Below are 18,727 nucleotides of genomic sequence, written 5' to 3' on the forward strand. Positions count from 1 at the left end.
TTCAGCACAAGCCTGGAGGGAATTGGTGAGGTTAACCTTTGCTAAGCTGCTGGGCCCTCCCTCCCACAAGTGTCTTGGAAGAGGAAATGGCCTCAAGAAGTGTCTTTGTTTTTTTTCTCATTTAATTTCCAAGTATATTTTGATATTGTGCGCAGTAGTGGTTGATGTGCATTAGGGCAAGATGGGTCTGGGCAACAGCCTTGTTTACATGCCTCTGGGGAATAGGTTTATTTATTTCATAATTTAATATAGATTCCAGTTAATAGAAACAAGATCCGGTGTATGAATGCTTACAGAAGTAATCGGGCAATGCACAATACCAAATTATATTAATTTAGAGCTGTTTGTGATACTTTATGAGTTTCCACAACTTTTTTTCTTTTTATTACTTTGTCACTTGAGGATAAATGGTCATATCACATGATGCATACTCACTCTCTGGGACTAAACAAAATAAGTGAGTTAACTGAGGTGGTGCAAGTTATATGCACACATAAATGTGTGTGTATGTGTGTGGATATACCTGTTTATACATCCACACTCACTTCTGTATGACAGACCTCTCTCCTGTTCCTTCTGCCGCCTTCCCCAGTTCACTGATGCAGGCAGGTACCTGGCTCTGGCAGCTGTGCTGCTGGTCTTTGCTGTGGATAAAATGCTTGTTATGCAGCAGGGCCCCACAAACCACATAAGAGTAAATACAGAAATGAAAGATGATATTGGATATATTTCTTTTCTTTTCTCTGTTTTTGAAAACAAAACAATGTAAATTGTGCAGCTGTAGCAGAGGTGCATGTTACATTTTGACAAAGGAGGCAAAAGGGGCAAATATGGGGAATTAGTGCCTTTTGAGGTGAGGCTTGCAGGTAGTGGGATGAAGACTGAGGAAACTGGATTTCACAGACTCCTAGAACAGTTTGTGTTGGAAGGGACCTTAATGATCCTCCAGTTTCAACCTCTTGCCATGGGGACTGCCCTCCACCATGCCAAGTTGCTCAAAGCCCCATCCAACCTGGCCTTGAAGACTTCCAAGGACGTGATATCCACAGCTTTTTGGGCAGCCTGTTTCAGTGTCTCACCACCCTCACAAGAAAGAATTTCTCCTAGTATCTAGTGTAAACCTGCCCTCTGTCATATGGCCATTCCCCCTCATCCTGTAACTCCATGCCCTGGTCCAAAGTCCCTCTCCAGCTCTTGTAGCCCCTTTAGGGACTGGAATGTGCTCTAAAATCTCTGTGGAGCCTTCCCTTCTCCAGGCTGAACAATGCCGGCTTCCTTAGCCTGTCTCTATAGCAGAGGTGCTCTGGCCCTCTGAACATCTTTCTGGTCTCTTATAGTTTTGCTCCAGCAGGTCCATGTCCCTCTTACACTGGGGTCCCAGAGCTGGATGCAGCACTCCAGGTGGGGTCTCACCAGAGTGGAGCAGAAGTGGAGAATCCCCTTCTTCTACCAGCTGGTCACAGTGGCCCGAGATGTAGGCTGCTTTTATTTTAGCAGGTTTCTTTTTGTTTCTTTTATTAAGTGGCTTACCAAGTGGGTGACTGACATTGGAACATTTATTTCTGTATCTTCCCAAGCTCTCTAACTGGAAGAGGAATTTGCTGTACAGAAAGGACCATTCTGGTAGTTTACAGTGTTATTTCAATCACTTTTTCTGCATGGAACTAATATACTAAATAAAAAGATGTGCTGGATTGGAACCATGCCTAAAGCAATTCTTGGCATAATGGGATTATTTTACTGATTTTTAATTAAAATAGAATTCTAACTAGATTGTTTTGAGCATACATACAACTCTGCTTTGTTGTTATTAGTCTAATTGCCTCCTAAATTAAAGATACCAATATTCTAATCCACTTTCTCCCTTGGCATACTGGAACTAAAAGAGGGTGTGGAATGCTATGTAAATGATTCAGAGGCATGCAAGATAGATAGAAAATGGTCTTTAAAGGCATTAGCCAATACTTAGGTCTTCCTTTTACTGTGATGTCTTGACAGAGAGATTGATGAATTTTTATTTTTTGGTATGTATTTATTTCTCTGCCCTAACAGGTCTTTTAAATGGTTAGAAATGTCGTTGGAGAAAAATGCCAATCATCTCAGCCTTTGAGAAGGAGCAGTTAATGAATCTCCAGGGAAATACCCAGAGTACAGATGCTCCTTGGGGAAGAAAAGGTTAGGAGCCAGTGGACCAGGGGTTGGAGACAATACATCATCTCAGATCTAAGATGGAAGCTGTCTGCTGGCAACACAAGACACTAAAATGACAGAATTATGGGCTTATTTGCTTAGGACTATTTTTGAGAGAAAACCATTTTAAATAACTCATGGTTTAGGATTTGACTACTTCTATTTAAGATATGTTGGTTAAAAATTGTCAGAAATAAAGCATTATCTTTTTGCAGATTATAATTATCTTTATTTGTTGAAACCCTCTGCGGATGTTTCACCTGGGGAGATTAAATTCAAACCATGCTGTAAGTTTAAAGAATGTATATAAGGTTCTAATCCAACTAATACTTTTAAAGCTAAAAGGAACCTTACAAAGTAGCAGGCCTCAAGTTTAGATATCTGTTTTATAACATTTTAATAGAATAGCAGAGAGTGACAAAACTTTTGTCAATGTAGAATATTTAAGCTCCTCAGATAGAACTAGATGCTCATTGAAGAGTGTTCACAGGAAAACAGGAGTTATTTCCAGCCTGAAGATACTTTTCTTAAAATTAAAGCAGCCAAACGTGCATATGTTGGGAGGCTGTGAATCAGCACCTGCAAATACCAGCAGTACAAGAATAACCAGGAATGGAACAAAAAGTTGTATGGGGCCCTGAGCAGCCTGATCTGCTGGGAGGAATTGCTGCACATGGCAGAGGGGCTGGACTTGTTGATTTTTAAGGTCCCTTCCAACCCAAGCCTTTTCTGTGACTCTGTGAAAACTTGGGCCAAAAGAAACAGCTGAAAAGAGTGAAAGAAGCAACCTCGTAGTTGTAAAGGGGACAATTCACTTAAGCATGTTGTGGGCACGCTCTTTTGTGAATTGATCTGAAGGATCTCCTTTCCCACAGCAAGTGTATTTTAGTTCACTGAATCCCACTGCAATGAGTGTAAGAACAGGAAAGATGGAGTTAAGTGCAGGTTGTGCCACAAAATGAGTATGAATTGTTAGTAAAGAGGAAGGCAGCACTTACCTGAGGCAAGTGTAAATGGCATAAAGTGAAGAGGGAAAAATTGGTTTGGGAAGTGCATTCCCATCCATTGCTCCTAGGTGTGTTCAGGGACCAAACCTGGGATTTTTTTGAGAGCTGTGCAATAGCTGTTTCCAAAACTGACTGCCCTGTTCGTATCTTGTTATTTTAGCAAACCAAGCTATTGCTGTAAGGGTGAGAGGTTATGGTGTGCTAGTTACAGTATTTAAAGTACTATTTTTGCCTTGGATAGGAGAGAGGGAGTGTGGTCAGGTAACCACACCCACTGAGGTGGATGATGGGTTTGTGTGGCCAAAACACTGAGAAAGCTTTGGGTTGTGGGTAGGTCCCGTATCTCTATGACAGGCTGCTGTGAACATTCTTGACTCTTAATTGCTGAAATTAGGGGAGAGTGATGAGAAAACTGCACCTGGACTCACTGCATGCTGTGCTCTCCTAATTCTAGAGCTGATGGCCTTAGGAGGTAGTAGCTGTAGGACTTGAGCAAGGTGACATAAAGCAATGGGAGGGCATACTGTACTGAACAAAATGCCTTAACTCATACACCTTCCTAGAGCATCTGTCTGTGATTGTTGTCTTCGTTTTGGAAATCTGTTAAGGTTTAGCTACCACTTAGCAAAGGTACAACATTGTCTATAGAGCTTCTTGTCTGCCCAGTAGTGACCATAAAAAGATTTTTAGCATTTTAAGTACACAGAGGACAAACAACAACCTGACAAAGCAGTCTTGAGATGAATAAAACATGCATACTGGCAATCCATCCATCAGTGAAATCCCAATTCTGCTGAATTCGCAGTTCATATTGTCGCTAATTGTACGATGTAGATGCTTGTCCACTGGGAATTGGATGGAAATAGGCAAGTCACTTGCTTCAGATGCTGACAGGGCTGTGAATGGGAACTCAGTCAGTCTGCTTTGGGTTTTATGGCTGCAATGTTGCTGCTTCTTGAGAAAGAATGAATTTTAAATAGGTAGCAGTGAAGATCCATGCATCCTACTGAAAGCTGCCTAGGTCACTGTAGCAGGAACAGAGGGTAGGAAGATCTGTGCCCCAGAAAAACTTTGCTCAAAGATGTTGAGGAAAACCTTGCTTGCTATCTCTAGCCTTGCAATTAACTCCTGCTCCTAATTACACAGTGCCTTAAAATGGGCCTGCCACTGTAATAAATGATGTTGCTATATTTCCTTTTGTTCAGTGGAGTAAAAATAGTTCACTTGGCTCATGGGCTTTATTTAACTGAGCGCTAATGCAGACTTGGTTGTAATATATTGCAGAAACAGCAGTTCCTTTGTGCCAGTCCTATAGAGCTTTCTTTTCTCTACTGACATACAGTAAATATGATTGGAATCCGAGTAAATGATGTGATAAAAGGCTTGATGGTGCTTCCTAAAAACAAACTGCTGCTCATTAAATTAAACGATGATGATTCTTAATGGACTAGTTAGTGCTCTGCAGTGCATTTGGTACAAGAGGGAAGTCTAGGGATGTGAGACCTTGCCACTATGGCTCCTCCTGTATGTTCTGGAATCATAAAGCAGGTAGAATAGGGAGTTTTGCTAGATAGCATATAATTATAAACACAGAGGTGATGTTCTTGCAGCAAAGAAGACTACTGTGACAGTTTAATTAGGGAAGAAACCATAAGCCACCTTAGGCTCTTTCATTTTGCCTTGAAAGTGAACTGCTTATAGAGCATTTCATGTATTGCACTTGAAGGAGTAATCATTGCAAACCTGAAGCAGATTTATTGTGCAGTTCTCAAATTGCTTGTCTTTATTGATATTAAATTAGCTCTTGCAGCGCTGGATATTTGATGGTGCTTGTCTTTAAATTTAGTTTGTCTGCAAAAAACCTCACATTTGATGCAGAACTTATCCTGTCTTTGGAGAACTATTCATTCTCCCTCTTTGCCCAGCTTTGAAGAAACAAAACTTTCGACAAAGCAACATGAAACCGAACCAATCTTTGTGATTTCATTTAATCGAAAACTACTGCCAGTATGAAATCCTGGCTAGCAATTAAGGGAATGTGACAGCTTTGCCAGTCATTACATAAATACTATGGTGCACTGGGCTTCCTACTGTCATTAGCTGCAATGAACACAATGGAGCTATACACAGGAGCAAGCACTACTCTGATGATAAATGTTTGCATTTCCAATTAGCACTGAACTGTTGTGGCATTTTCCCCTCAGTCTAATTGAGGGTCTTGGATGATTCCATTCACTAACTATAATTGGGTTGTCTTCTTGCTCTTTACTTTCCCAGCAGCAAAGGAGTTGAATGAGTTTTGCTCATAAGGACATTGGTTTCCTCCTTGCAGGTCTCTGTGTCTTGGTGTTTCTTCACCTCAGAAAAAAACTCAGCTTTCACAGGTTTCATCTATTTATGTACTATGGCTTTTTGCTAACCACTGCATTGCATCCTCTGTGGATATGGGATGTTGTTGACTTGATCTGACAGTGTTCTCATTTTCTTATATATTTCTTACTCCCACCCCTATTGCTAAATGACAGATCTCTGCATTTTAAAAGGTGCAGTTTTTGCAAATGCTTTCACGTTATTTAACGTGTGAATACATTGTACTGGGGATTATTCCACATTAGGAAATAGCAGGGCTTAATTCTGAGCCCTGTGCTCTATGTCCGTCTTCTGCATTGGAAACTTTTGAATGGAAGGATGATTAATGACTCGACTGCTCTCAGTTGCTGTTGCTGCTAATGTGTAGTCAGGACTCTGAGCCAAGTAACTTAGGCAAGAGTAGTGGGGGTGGGTTTAACTGTGTGCATTAATATATTCTCTTTATGCTGCGTCTAGTCATTTCCTCTGGAGAACAGATTTCCTCCAGGAAGCCTGCTTATATGGGCTTTGGATATGCTTTAACATAAGAGGCCTTTATTTTTCCCACCCTGCTTAGCAAGCTCCAACTCCAGCGACTACTTTGAGTTGTGTGGTTGAAGCCCTGCCCTCCTGTGAGCTAAAGCGGAACCGGAGCCAAGGCTGCTCTGTGCTGTGCTGTGCTGTGCTGGAAAAGGGAGCCTGTCCTGACATCTGCAACGGAGAACTTGCTTGTTCAGGCATGTAGCTGGGGGAGGGGAGGCAGCACTTCTGGAGATGAGGAAACAAGGAGGATGATTTGTGGGCTGAGAGCTTTTAAAAATGACACTCTTGGTTCTTTCTGTCGCAGCTTGGATTATTTTTTTTTTCCCCTCCTTGAATACGGATGCAATTTATTTCTCTCGGACTGTTTAAAAACACTGCTAGAAGCGGGGAAATGCTTGGTCAAAATGCCCAGGGATGGGGTCAGCCAGAGCTGATCTCTGCAGTTCTCCAAGTTTGAGTACTGGAGCACAAGTAAGGGCAATTCATGATGTGTTTCAGGTACTTGGGCATAGCTGGCATTGATTGTGAAATGGTTATTGTTTGACACGGCCATTTATTTGTGCAACAGCTGAAGCCAAGTCTAAACACGGCAATTTAAGCTGGCATTGCCTCTCTGTGGTTTTGGATTCAAGCCTAATGTGGTGAAAAGGGCTTGACCTGCCTCAGCGCTTCTGAAACCATCAGTGTGCCAGGGTTACTGTCACAGTGGTCATGCATGGGCCCACACTGTGGAAGCTGGTGAGCGTTGGGCCTTGATTCTTTCAAGCAAAACAGAAAAGAAGCTTCTTTAACTTGAATGAAAGGAGAGCTCTGTTGCTAGGAATCGAGTGGTTATAATTAGTCTGTTCTTCTTTAGAAGCGTATCTGCGCGGTAGGATGGGTTAGCATGGATATCTGCCCAGGCAGAGATTTTGCAGCTCTCCTACCCACTGCAGTGATGTCCACGTCCTCCTGCAAAATCTGGGCCAGGGAATCCCACCTGGCAGTTCTTGCATTTAGCCCAAACTGTTGGGGTTGAACTAAAGGCTTTTTTTTAAAAGGACCGTCCAGACTTTTGGCTTTTAAAATTCCAAGCCATGGAGTTGTCCAGCTTTTCCTGTTGAGTTTTAAGTGGTCAGTCATTCTTTATACCTGGCACTATGGAAATAATGCTGGCAGTGGAGCAAGACTGCAACTGGTAGTTGGCCATCTGCCATGAGAGTGTCTCCCTCCCCCCTTATCACATCCACCCACCCACCCGTGCTGTAGCAGTGGATGCATTCTCTTCTACGTGTATACTGATGATGAGTAACTATTCTTTCACTTAATTGAGTGATTTCATCTGCATCTTGAGGTGTTGGCAGCACCTGTAGGGGTCTAACAGGTAAGTTCTAAAAAGACGTCAGCAAACACTGCTGTTTTGGAATTATTTATATGAACGTTATGCAAACATGTTTAGTTTGTTGGAGGGTTTTGTTGTTTGTTTGTTTTTGTTTTGTTTTTATTGTAATTTACATGTAAATGCTGGGTCTGGGCTGGTGCTTTGCTGGTCCTTGGCTCTTTTGGTTTAATTGGCACACTTACACAGAGCTCAGATGTGCAGTAACTGGCTGGGGAGACAGCTCCATGCTACAGTTTCTGAGGGTTTTTTTAATCACCTCTAAAAGCGGCGATCTGTCTGTCCTCCCTCGGGGTATGTGTGTTGCAGCTGCCTTTTTTGTGACAGCATGTGTTCCAGGTCCCATCTGCTGTTGAGTGGAGGAAGAGGACATCTCTTGCCTCTTTTTCAGGTGGAATGCGTGGGGTGTGCCTTTCCTTCAGTGTGAGACTGGTGTTTGAGACTTAATCCCACGTAAAGTAATAAAAAACCAATCACTGTCTTTTCATCCTGTGTGGAAACCTAGCTGGTAAACTCTGATGTTACTTTTTCTGCTGGGATTTGCATGGAAGCGTGACACACGGTGAGGGAATCTGCTGCTTGCAATGTGTTTGAACAGAGCAGGGCACAGCCTGTGCTCTTTCTCACCAGGGCAGTGTGAGAGGGATGGAAGAGATTTTAACTGTGTGTGTGCACAAGCAATTTCTAGCCATGGGGTGAAAGGATGCAGGGATACTGGTGCAGAGGTGAAACACTTGTTCTGATCAGGATCAACTCAATTAAAGGTTAGGATTCCCTCTCTCTTCTTTTTTGTGAGCAAGACACCCTTTCCTCACCCTGCAAACAACAGAATACTAGTGTCTCAGAAAAATGTGAGATTTCCTTCTTCTAGTAGGCAGAGAGGAAAGAGCAGTTGCTGAGCATCTTCCTCCTCCCCGTCTTGTTTAATATAGTTTATTCATCTGTAAGTTGTAGTGAGTAACTTACAGCTACTCTCTTGCCAGACTGCATGAATTATAGATGGCTCTTTTATGAGTTTTCATGTTGACTCCTGCAATTAGTATGCATTGGACGTAGTTATCTCTATGGCATCTACTGTAGCGTAGGTTTCAGCCTTTCTGACTTTTTAATTGCTTTCTGTTTTAGCAATCAGTCATTTGTCTGTCTTGCTAAGGAATGCAAAGAGAGCACAAGCAGCTTGATAGAAACTTAAGAGTTCAGCGTGGAGCACCAGGTTTGAAATTATGTGCTTAAGTGGAAGGAAAAATGACATAGATTGAGGGACTTTATTCTCTCTCTTTTTTTTTTTTTTTTTTTTTTTTTTTTTTTTTTTTTTTTACTGTGTGTGTGCCACAGTAGGGTCAGAATGTCCCACCTTCGTCTGGTCCCACTCTGTGAGGTGAATGTCTCAGGAGGCTGTGCCTGTACTACAGTTTATGCCTGTAGTTTAGGCATAAACTTCATGATTTCCAAGGCATGTAGATGTGGCACTTGAGTGTGATTTAGTGATTAACACAAAGGTGCTGAATTAATGCTTGGACTTTATGATCTTAGATGGCTTTTCAAACCTTTTTGATTCTGTGATTGTCTTTTATGTTATATCTTCTTAACAAAGATCAGCAGACCTGCATGGATCTTTCCATGTGTGAATGTACTCTGAGCTCTTGGATACTGCCCTTGGCACCTGTGGGTGCTGTTTTATGTTCAGTACTACTTGTTCTGCCTTCTGTCTGTCTCTTTCGTGTCTGCAGAAGTGTTTTGTAGGTGTAAAAGGAGAATTTGTCAGGTTTACTGTTGAGTCTGGTGCAATGATATGTAGCTAATGGGCTGCAAAAGTTGATGGAGAGGGACAGGGGTGCATTGAAGGCAACCATAACTTGACTACAGCATTCACAGATTGCAGTGTGTAATAAAACTTTTCATGATTACTGTGTGTTGAAACAACTCAAACTTTCAGTAGTCCCAAATGTCTGCAGGAACAATAGTTCTGCATTACAGCTATGCCTTCCTAGTGGTATCTATGGAGTTTGATTTGAGTGCTGGTATTTAAATATATATATAATAGTTGAGAATAATTGTGTCTGCAGCTAGAATGTATTCCCTCCTCTGACTCTGGTTGAAAAGTTCATGTGCTGTTTCATTGCTTCCACTGTTCACTTCATCACGCTGTGGAAACCTAAGATGGATTTCTCAAGGCAGAGTCGTGCTGGTGTGAAGAAGGAAATAACTCAGTGCAGTGATGCTTTGCATTCCTGTTGGAATGGATTGTGCCGAGCAGAGTGACTCATTTCAGTGGCCTGGCACTGATGTTCTGCCGGCTGGGGAAGCGATTGCCGGGTGCTCTGAATTTGAGCAGCGCCTACACGAGGGGGTTTGTTTAAAGCTTGCTGGCATGTGAATTGCCAGGAGGTTATTTTAGAAAGAACAGAATTTGCACAGCCAGCTGGGCTGCAGTGAGGGAGATGGCTACCTCTGTAACCACTTGGCAGGGCTCTGGGCTCTCAGCTCTGATTTGGGGGTATAATTCTGTCAGGACAGAGGTTCATCTGCCTGCTTTGCAGCCAATAGAAGTTGAAAGTATAATGATGCTGCATTTGACCTCTGTATTGCAGTGGCAGGATTCGCTTAAGGTTTTTGGTTTTCCCTTTAAATATATAGTGGCACAAGGCTTTTGGGAACCCTCTAGTGCTGCAATTACAGGGATAACTTCTTTGGAATCAGTCTCTTATTTTTGAGGATCAAGGGATTTCCCTCAGCCTTCCATCTCCAAACAGCTCATGTAACTCCAAATATAAGACTTGGATGAAGAGAAAAGACTGTGAGCTTGAGTGATGGAGGGAAAATGAGAAGGTGCGTTATAGGTTTGCCTACAGCAAAGGTGCAGTTATCAAATAGGTGTGAAACAATATTGTTTGTAAAACTATGTAACTTCTCAGCAGTTACTTGCTCTTTCAGGGAATCATGTAAGATAAACAAGAGCTTGAAATGCCAGTTTCTATCCCTGCGGTAAAACAGTAATTCACTTGTGCACTATCCTTTCTGACTGAGGGATTTTGAAATTCTTTCTTATTTTGAGGAAACTGAGAGCAGACATCCCTGGAGTTTTCCACTGGTGGAACTGAGAGGGAGGATGCTTAACATCCAGGGATTTTTCTTACTCTTTTTTTTGAGGTTTTTCCTTATGTTCTTTTTCTTTCCTCCAACACTAGGCCAGCTTCTACCTGTAATCTGGGTTGGGTTTTTAAATTCTTTTTCTCACTTCTTTTTCTCCAGCCTGGAGCCACATACTCTTTTGGTCTGATGTTGCATCCATTCCCCAACTTTGTAAACTTTACACTGTCCCCTGCTCAGTTTTGTGCTGTGACAGCAGCTATACTGACCTCTCTGCTGAGTGGGAGAGGGACTCAGAAGTGAGTCAATCTCTATCCCACCCATGCCTGCAGCTCCAGGAAGTCTGGCTGATGGGGGAATCTTTGGATGCACCTTTATTCAAACCCCTATGAGGTTAAACCAGGATGTTAGAGCAGCAAATGTGGTGCCACTCCTGGGGAGGTCTGTTTGGCAGGCATGGAGCTGCTAACAATCCTTTTTCCTTCTGCTTCCCTGTTTGCAGTATATTCCTAGCAGCTTCCTGGCAGTTTACTTTCTTGTAGTTAAATAAGATCAAAGCAGGGAATGCATCTCTTGTGGGACACTGCTGCCTATGTTGTTTCAAGTGGTTTAGTTGTGCCAGGTCAGTTTCAGCCACTGACACTGTGTTGTGCAAGGCCCATCGGGAAGGCCTCAGTATCTTCATGTTTCACAAGATACACGTGCAGCAGTGGCTGCCAAAATTATCAGTTGGGTTTTAGCTTAGACTTTTTTCCACTGCTTAGGCAGGGAGAGTATTCATTCGCACCAACCACTTCATGGCTGGCACTCCAGCTGTCACTTAGTTCTGTTCTATACCCAGGAATGGCATGAGGCTGAAGCATGAGTGGTGGGACATGCACAGGGCACGTGTGAGGACACGCCCAGACAAGTGCACAGATAATTTTCCCCCACCACTCCCAAATGCCAAAGCTGTCCCACCGTTGAAATCAATCCCCAGATGCTAGTCTGTCACTTAATATTCCATTGCACAGCTGTATTGGAAGGAAAATGGGGCTGGGGTCAGACCTTTTACAAAATTCCCAGTGTGTGAAGACTTGCCCAAAGCCTTACAGGCTGTACAACACTGCCAACCCTCCCGTTTAAGAGCAACTGTGAAGAAACTGGGAATCAATCAAGTGGAAACGAAGGTGGAGCTGCAGGCCGGCCATGGCTTGGCAGGCAACAGGGAAACTCTGCTCTTGGCAAAATCTGGCACATTGCTGCTGAGTGACTTCTGTGGGCAGTGTTTCCCTGCCTCAGTTCCCCACAGCAGTGAGAGCAGTGTGCTCTGGGTCCAAATCTTGCCAGTTATGCTGAGGATCAGTAGCTTGGCTAAAGAAGACTTTGAAGGCTGGCTGAGTGCTGGTGTGGCCATAGGACTGTGGGATCTGCTTGGTGTGACTCAGTGCCACACTGAGTCCAGCCTATGGAAAGCGCCTCCCTGGCAGTCAGCAGTGATCTCAGCTTTGTGACTGGACTTCTACTTGCAGAGAGCAAAGAGCTTCTGATATTCTGCCACCCTGTAATTCTCCCTGAGTGAAATATCTTCCCTTACTGCTTGTGAAATTGGTAAAGCTGTTGAATTGCTTTTTCCACCCAAACAGAAACTGTTCCCACTTTGGTCTTTATTCAGCAGTTAACTCCCAACTCACTTTTGAAAGAAAACATAGTGCAGATGAATTCCAGTTCCCAGAAGGATCTTGCTGCAGCCGGGCTGTGCCCAGAGTAATGCTGATCTCATTTGGGTGGAACAAGTTAGCTGCTGCCGAATAATCTATTACCCTGTTCCCAAGCTTCCGTCTTTAAATCTGCACAGCAGGGATTATTTACTTATGGATTTAAGTGTGTGTTGGGGATCTAGTTTTGTTTGACCTTCCCAACAGAACAAAATGCAATCAACTTCCTGTCAGTTGGAGTTGCTCCTGAAGTGTGCTCTTACTGCAGAGAGGCCGGGGCTGGCTCGGCACAATCAAGGGCTATGGTACTACATCTGAGGTGATGTGGGTGCAGCTCAGGGCTTCCTGGCCACCTCTGCTTCTGAACCCACTCAGCAGCTTTTTAGCAAAGGAGCCTGAGCAGCTGCATCAAAAATGAGTACAAACTTCAGTCTCTCTATCATGCTATGCTGGAGACTGATGCAAACCTTTTGACATAGTTTTTAGGAGATCTAGCATGCATCTGAGAGGTATTATGAACTCAGCAACCTGTTGACTCTTCTCAGATATCCTTACTCTTTGCTACCTCACATATACCTTCCCACCCTGCACTACTGCTCCATGGTTTCCTTGAGAATTGGTTGTATCCTGAACCAGGCTTTTCTCAGTGATCAATAGCTCAAATGCTCAAAAAAAATTTGATCTTGAATAGAATTTGTTGTGCTGACACAAATTTTTATGCTGAGTTTGTGTTGCTATCGTTATCCCTGGAAGTGTTCAAAAACCCTGTGGATGTGGCACTTGGGCATATGGTTAATGGTGAACGCAACGGTGCTGGGTTAATGATTGGACTGAGGTTGCAGGTCCATCTGCAAATACCTGCTTGTGATTTACTTAATAGTTTGGGGTTCTAGTCTACAATAAATCAATAATTATGGCTTCTAACTTGTTTTCTTTTCCAATTCCCAGTAACGGCTTCCCCAGTTGAAGATGTCTAACAATGGAGTTGAAACAGAAGACAAACCACCTGCTCCTCCAATGAGAAATACCAGCACTATGATTGGATCAGGAAGCAAAGATCCTGGGACTTTGAACCATGGCTCAAAACCTCTGCCTCCCAATCCAGAAGAAAAGAAGAGGAAGGATCGATTTTACCGATCTATTTTGCCAGGAGATAAAAGTACAGTATTTTATCTCTTCTAATAAACCTTCTGTCTGAACGTTGCTCTGCTTGAACATAGTCAAGCACTTGATGCTTAGTGATGGTTGAAGTTTTAGAAAACATTTGTTTCCTGTACACCTGTCTTGATCATTTCAGGGCACCTAAGGTACTGTCTGTAGATATGTGCTAGAATTATTTGGGTTGGAAAGAACCTTAAGGATCATCTTGTTCCAACTCTGGTGACATAGGCAGGGATATCTTTCTCTAGACCTGGTTCCTCAGAGTCCCATTCAGGTTGGCCTTGAACACTTCCAAGGATGGGGCACTCACAGCTTCCCTGGGCAGCCTGTGCCCGTGGCTCACCACTCTCATAATGAGGAATTTCTTCCTAGTATCTAATCAAAACCTGCTCCCTGTCAGTTTTTAATCCAGTCACTCTTGTCTTATCACTCCATGCCGTTATCAAAATCCCTCTGCAGGTCTCTTTTAGGCCCCCTTTCTTGTAATTTTTTAAAAAATTTATTTTACCTTTCTGATAAATCATGACAACAGTGTCCCGGAAAACTGGGACTAGCTCTGTTACTTCCCAGCCTGACTTGTCCATAATGGTCTTGAAAATCATAAGTTTTTGTGCCAATTACAAGCTGGCATTGGCAATTGGTGAAGAGCAGAGGGAGGTCTTTTGCTTATTTTGTTGTTTAAAACAGCAAATTATTTGAGTTATGCAAGACTAACATGCAATATCCTACTAGACCTCTCATATTTTGCCTCATGGCCATTTTCTGTGTTCTAATGTCTGGGTCAGGCATTGGCTACTTCCTTTAAGAACAATCTGTCACTGAAAATTCTTGCATATTTCTTGTGAATTGAAGGAGGTTTTCATGTTCAAGGGACTGTAACAGATGGAAAAAGAGATAGGAACTGTGAACTGTACATGAAATTCTAGTTTTTAGGATGGGGATATTTAAAAAAAAAACCCTGTCTCTTATGAATCTTTTGAAGTGATGCAAAAAAAAAAAAAAAGAAAAAAAGAAAAAAAAAATCTCCATCCCCCAATATGTGCTGGTTTCTTTTTATATCTGACCTATTTTTTTGGAGTTCCTCTTTGTAATATATCAGCTTTTTCTGTATTGCAATGGTTTCTAAGCACTGGGTAACTAAAGTCAAGACTAAATATCTTCAACTCCCTGGGCTTCAGAAGCGAGGCTGCCTCCTAATTTTTATTAGTGAAAAGACTAATTGAAATGATAGCTTCACTAATGTAAATAAGCAAGATGGTGGATCATTTTCAACAAAATGCATGATATTCATTCATTCATTTTTAGTATTCTTGTCTGATACTTTTGGCAACTTTGGATTGTTTTATAAATGTGGGGTTTTGAACCTGCAATCCAGAAACCTGTGAACTCAATGTTAAAAGTCTGCCAGGTCTGGGTTAGAACTTTCCATTATCAGTATGAATCCTAAAAAAGCTGCAGGATTTTTGTGTTGACTTACTTAAGGGAGGGGAGCTTTTAAATCTCTAGGATCAGCTGTTTCAGAGATCGAAGAAATCACCTGAAACTTGTAAAAGAGTGAAAATAGTAGAACCTGAAATGCTAGTTTGGACTTTATTATGAAGGAGAACTACGAATGAGGAGAAAAATGAAGGTTTGGGGAAATTTAGCAGACAGACTGCGACTGATCTGAAGCTGCCTATGTTTACTGAAGATTGGCCAACATGGCAGATGCTTCAAGACATGAGAGATTTTTGTTTAGCCAAGCCCAGCAGAGCCTTCTGTTGCAATACACCTGCCCAAATGAGAATGGTTGCTTCTGTCCTCTGATTCCTGTTGAGCAAAAAAATTCCTTTAACATTGTCACCTTCACTTCAAATTGGTTGATTTCTATCTTATGAAAACTTCTTCTAGTCTCATGATGACAGCTAAATTCCTAGTGTGTCATGCTGCTTAAATGTAGGGGAATTCTTCAGTGTTCAGACACTTCTCTTTGGTTTGTGCATGAAATAATTTGGGTGTTATTTTCTAGTTTGGCTGAACTAAAAGGGAAGTTGGTTTCCATTCAGTTAGAGGAAAGTAATTTTAATTGAATCTGTGCTACCCCTGGACATGAGCAGAAGTGTTGTGTAAAGGACACATGGGGCATAAATATAGGGCCTCATGCATATTTGCACACTTGCATTGAGCTATACCCCTTGACAGGCAGCTCTGGCAGGTGTCATGCTCTGCAAAATTTAGGATGTGATTTGTAGTCCTGATTTCCTCTGTCCAAGCCTAAACCACAAACCTGGTATTTAAAAAACCTGTTGGCTTAGTACTGGGTGGGTGCTGCCCAATGGGATGCAGAGCTTGTTGCTCTCAGCAGGACTTGTGAATATTTTGAATTTTCCTGGACTCAGGGGACTCATCAGTGCCTAACTGAGGGTATCAGTCTGGCTTGAATGGAGCACATTTATCTCCTTTGAACTTTGCAGTGCTCAGCTGCAGTTTCAGAGGCAAGGTTTTACCCACAAGGTGACAGTGTGCAGCAACCAGGAGTCCTTTCCATGGTGACTAGGAGCACTTTACTCCATGTTAGCAGTGGTGAAGACCTTTCTCATCTCAATGGGCTTCAGGATGGCCTCACTGCATGGTCAGACATCGTGCTTCACAGTTGCAGCTCAAGTTGCCACAACATTGTAAGGAAAATTTATGGGAGGCTCTTGTAACAGCCTTGAACATGGAAGGTTGTGAATGAGAAGATGATGAGGTGTTTGTGGGAATAAAGCCTTTGGTGGTGATAGATAGGTCATCTTAAATATATTATTTCTCTTTTGTATTTTTTTTTAAATTAAGGTTCTTCAAGTCTTTTTTAGCTCATTGCAAGGCTAACGCAATCACTTTGAAGGGACATTAAGTGTTCAGCAAGATTGGGAGTGCCTTCCTCTTTAGTTCTTTTTCCCTTATACCACCTGCTATGACATAAATATCTTCTTACAAAGACAGTTGTATTATTAATGGTTTAATAATGTTTAGGCTTCTAGATCTGTCAGATCTCCCTGAATGTAGGAATAAAAGAACACCTAAGATTTCTGGATAACAACTTAATGCCCTTAAGCTTTTTTAGGAGTATGTTCAACTCTTCTGTGGCAGCCATCCTGGATTGTGTTTAGGTGTTCATTGTCCATGTGGAACTCTTGCACAGTGGTGCTGGTAGAGGTGTCCTCTTCTTCCTTGCCTGAGCAGTGAGCTTCTAGGCTAGAGATGGCAGCTTTGGTTTGGAGGGGTGGCCTTGATCTGTAGGCAGACCTGTGGAATATGGTGGCTCTGATGGCACTCCCTGCACCTCTTTGCCTCTCGCTTTCCATCCAGTGCTAGTGTGTGCAGCAGCCTGTGTGCTGCAGATGCTCACCATCTGCTAACCAGCAGCTGCTCCTGTCTCCTCCTCGCTCCCTTCTCAGGGATGGCTCCTCCAGCCATGGCTCTCTTCCCCTTGGCAACTCTGTCACTCCTCTGCAACTCAACTTCCCCTGTTCCCTTTGTTTGAAAGGGAGATCAAAACCAATCTGTTCCGTCTTTGTGTCCCAAATGGAGCATCTGATCCTTTTCTTTCTCCAAAATTGCTCTGTACAACTGTAATCATACAGAGAAGAGTGCCAGAGCTGGTGGCACTGAAGGAAATGGGATTCAGTCCTTTGGGGCCAGCCCTGAGCCTCTCTCTACAACCAACCACAGCAGTGTCTTAAATAATTGCTACACTGAGCGTTAGCCTTGCAGGCTTCTCAAATACCTGGGGTTTGGCATTCATGTTACCAAAAGTGCACTGGAGAATGTCAGCCACAAAACAAATTCTGTTTGTCTTTGGATAAAAAAGGGGAGCAGCTGGGAAATGTAAGTGGTTTGCTCACCTTCTCCTGGATCCACTGATTTAATAACTGCAAGCAGCAGCAAAGCCAACTAGAATGTGGTTCTTCTTTAAACTAATCTCAGTTTCTTGAATACAATAAATACTAAAAGGAAGGTGGAGTCCTTAATACATAATGAATATGGATGAACTTAATCCAATGCATAATGATAATCTTGTTTGAAGACCTCAGTTTAAAATTTGCAGGGTTCATCTGCTTTGATATATTTCCTTCCCTGTTTCTTTATGACTTCTCACCTGCCAGATTCTGCCATCTTGTTCCTGTCTTCAAAGCTGGTTATTAAAACCATCTTTAGTTCATTTTATGAGGGGAAAAAAAAAAAGTGCTTTTGCTCATAAATTTTTATTGCAGAATTCCACATTATATTTAGGTTTCTTCATTAACTTTTAAGGAAATAGGATAAAGGAAGCAATTTCTAAGCAGTATTTGTAGTTAATTTTGTCCCTGGCTTTGTATGAGAGGCAAGTGTATGTTTAAAAGCACATAATATTGGGTTTTTTAAAAAGTTGCTTAAAACAACAAATGAAAAAGTGTGTTCAAAACTGATTGGCTTCCACTTACTGCCCCTATAGAACTTTTGACTCTGACCTGTGTAAGTTTGAGTGGCTATTTTAGGTAAATAGCTCCGATGCTGTTGAATCTAGATATATTAGTTGATACTCTACATACTGAAAATATCAGTTTTCTGCTTTTATGCTTTCATTTCTGTTGCCACTCATGGTGGCTGCTCTTTAGTGTGGAAAGAGTTTTGCTGTTTGTCTGCTTCAGATTGAAATCCTATGACTGGCAAAAGCTGGGGTGTGATTGTGTAGGTGAATTAGAAGCTATTGGGGAGATTTTAATTCTTGATGCATGTATGGATTTTATTTATTATTTTTTTTTTTTTTACAGCCAATAAGAAGAAAGAGAAAGAGAGGCCAGAGATCTCCCTCCCTTCAGACTTTGAGCACACGATTCATGTGGGGTTTGATGCAGTCACAGGAGAGTTCACAGTAAGTGAATCTGGAGGGAAGGAGAATTGTGTGGTTTAGCTTATTGCTAGGAGGAACCAGGGCCCATTAATCTTTTATATTTTAATGCTGGAAGGGCTATTACCATCATCTAGTTTGATCTCATTTGAAACACATCTGCAGAGGTTACCCACTAATTCATGCTGAGAGACTGTCAAACTTGGCACATCCCAGGATCTCAGATTGCCAGAAAACTTTTGCTTTCCTGTTTTTTTGGCTGTTGTGGTCAGCTAAACGTGGTATATCTCTCCTCCCTTTCCATCTCTTCCCCTCCCTTCTTCCTCTAGAGCTGAAAGAGGTCTACAGCATAGTCTGTGTCCCTCAAGTGGGGCTTTGAGAGTTTTCCTTTGGGAGGCACACAGCTGTGTACAACTACTTAGGACAGAACGTGTATGTGCTGCCCTAAGGCTAAATGTCA

At 42.3% G+C, this 18,727-nt stretch overlaps 1 protein-coding gene across 7 annotated transcripts in view; it reads left to right on the forward strand.

Annotated features, from left to right (window-relative positions):
* PAK1 (p21 (RAC1) activated kinase 1) overlaps positions 1-18,727 on the forward strand; it is a 75,418-nt gene that overhangs the window by 28,496 nt on the left and 28,195 nt on the right. For all 7 annotated transcript variants that reach the window (XM_083884850.1, XM_083884846.1, XM_083884845.1 and 4 more), the window contains 2 exons: positions 13,203-13,413; positions 18,191-18,291. In XM_083884850.1, coding sequence (XP_083740976.1) covers positions 13,224-13,413; positions 18,191-18,291 — 291 coding nt within the window. In that variant the 5' untranslated portion in view covers positions 13,203-13,223. The remainder of the gene's footprint in view (positions 1-13,202; positions 13,414-18,190; positions 18,292-18,727) is intronic.

This window comes from Zosterops lateralis (genome assembly GCF_965231275.1).
Source record: "Zosterops lateralis genome assembly, chromosome: 2".
Lineage (NCBI taxonomy): Eukaryota > Metazoa > Chordata > Aves > Passeriformes > Zosteropidae > Zosterops > Zosterops lateralis.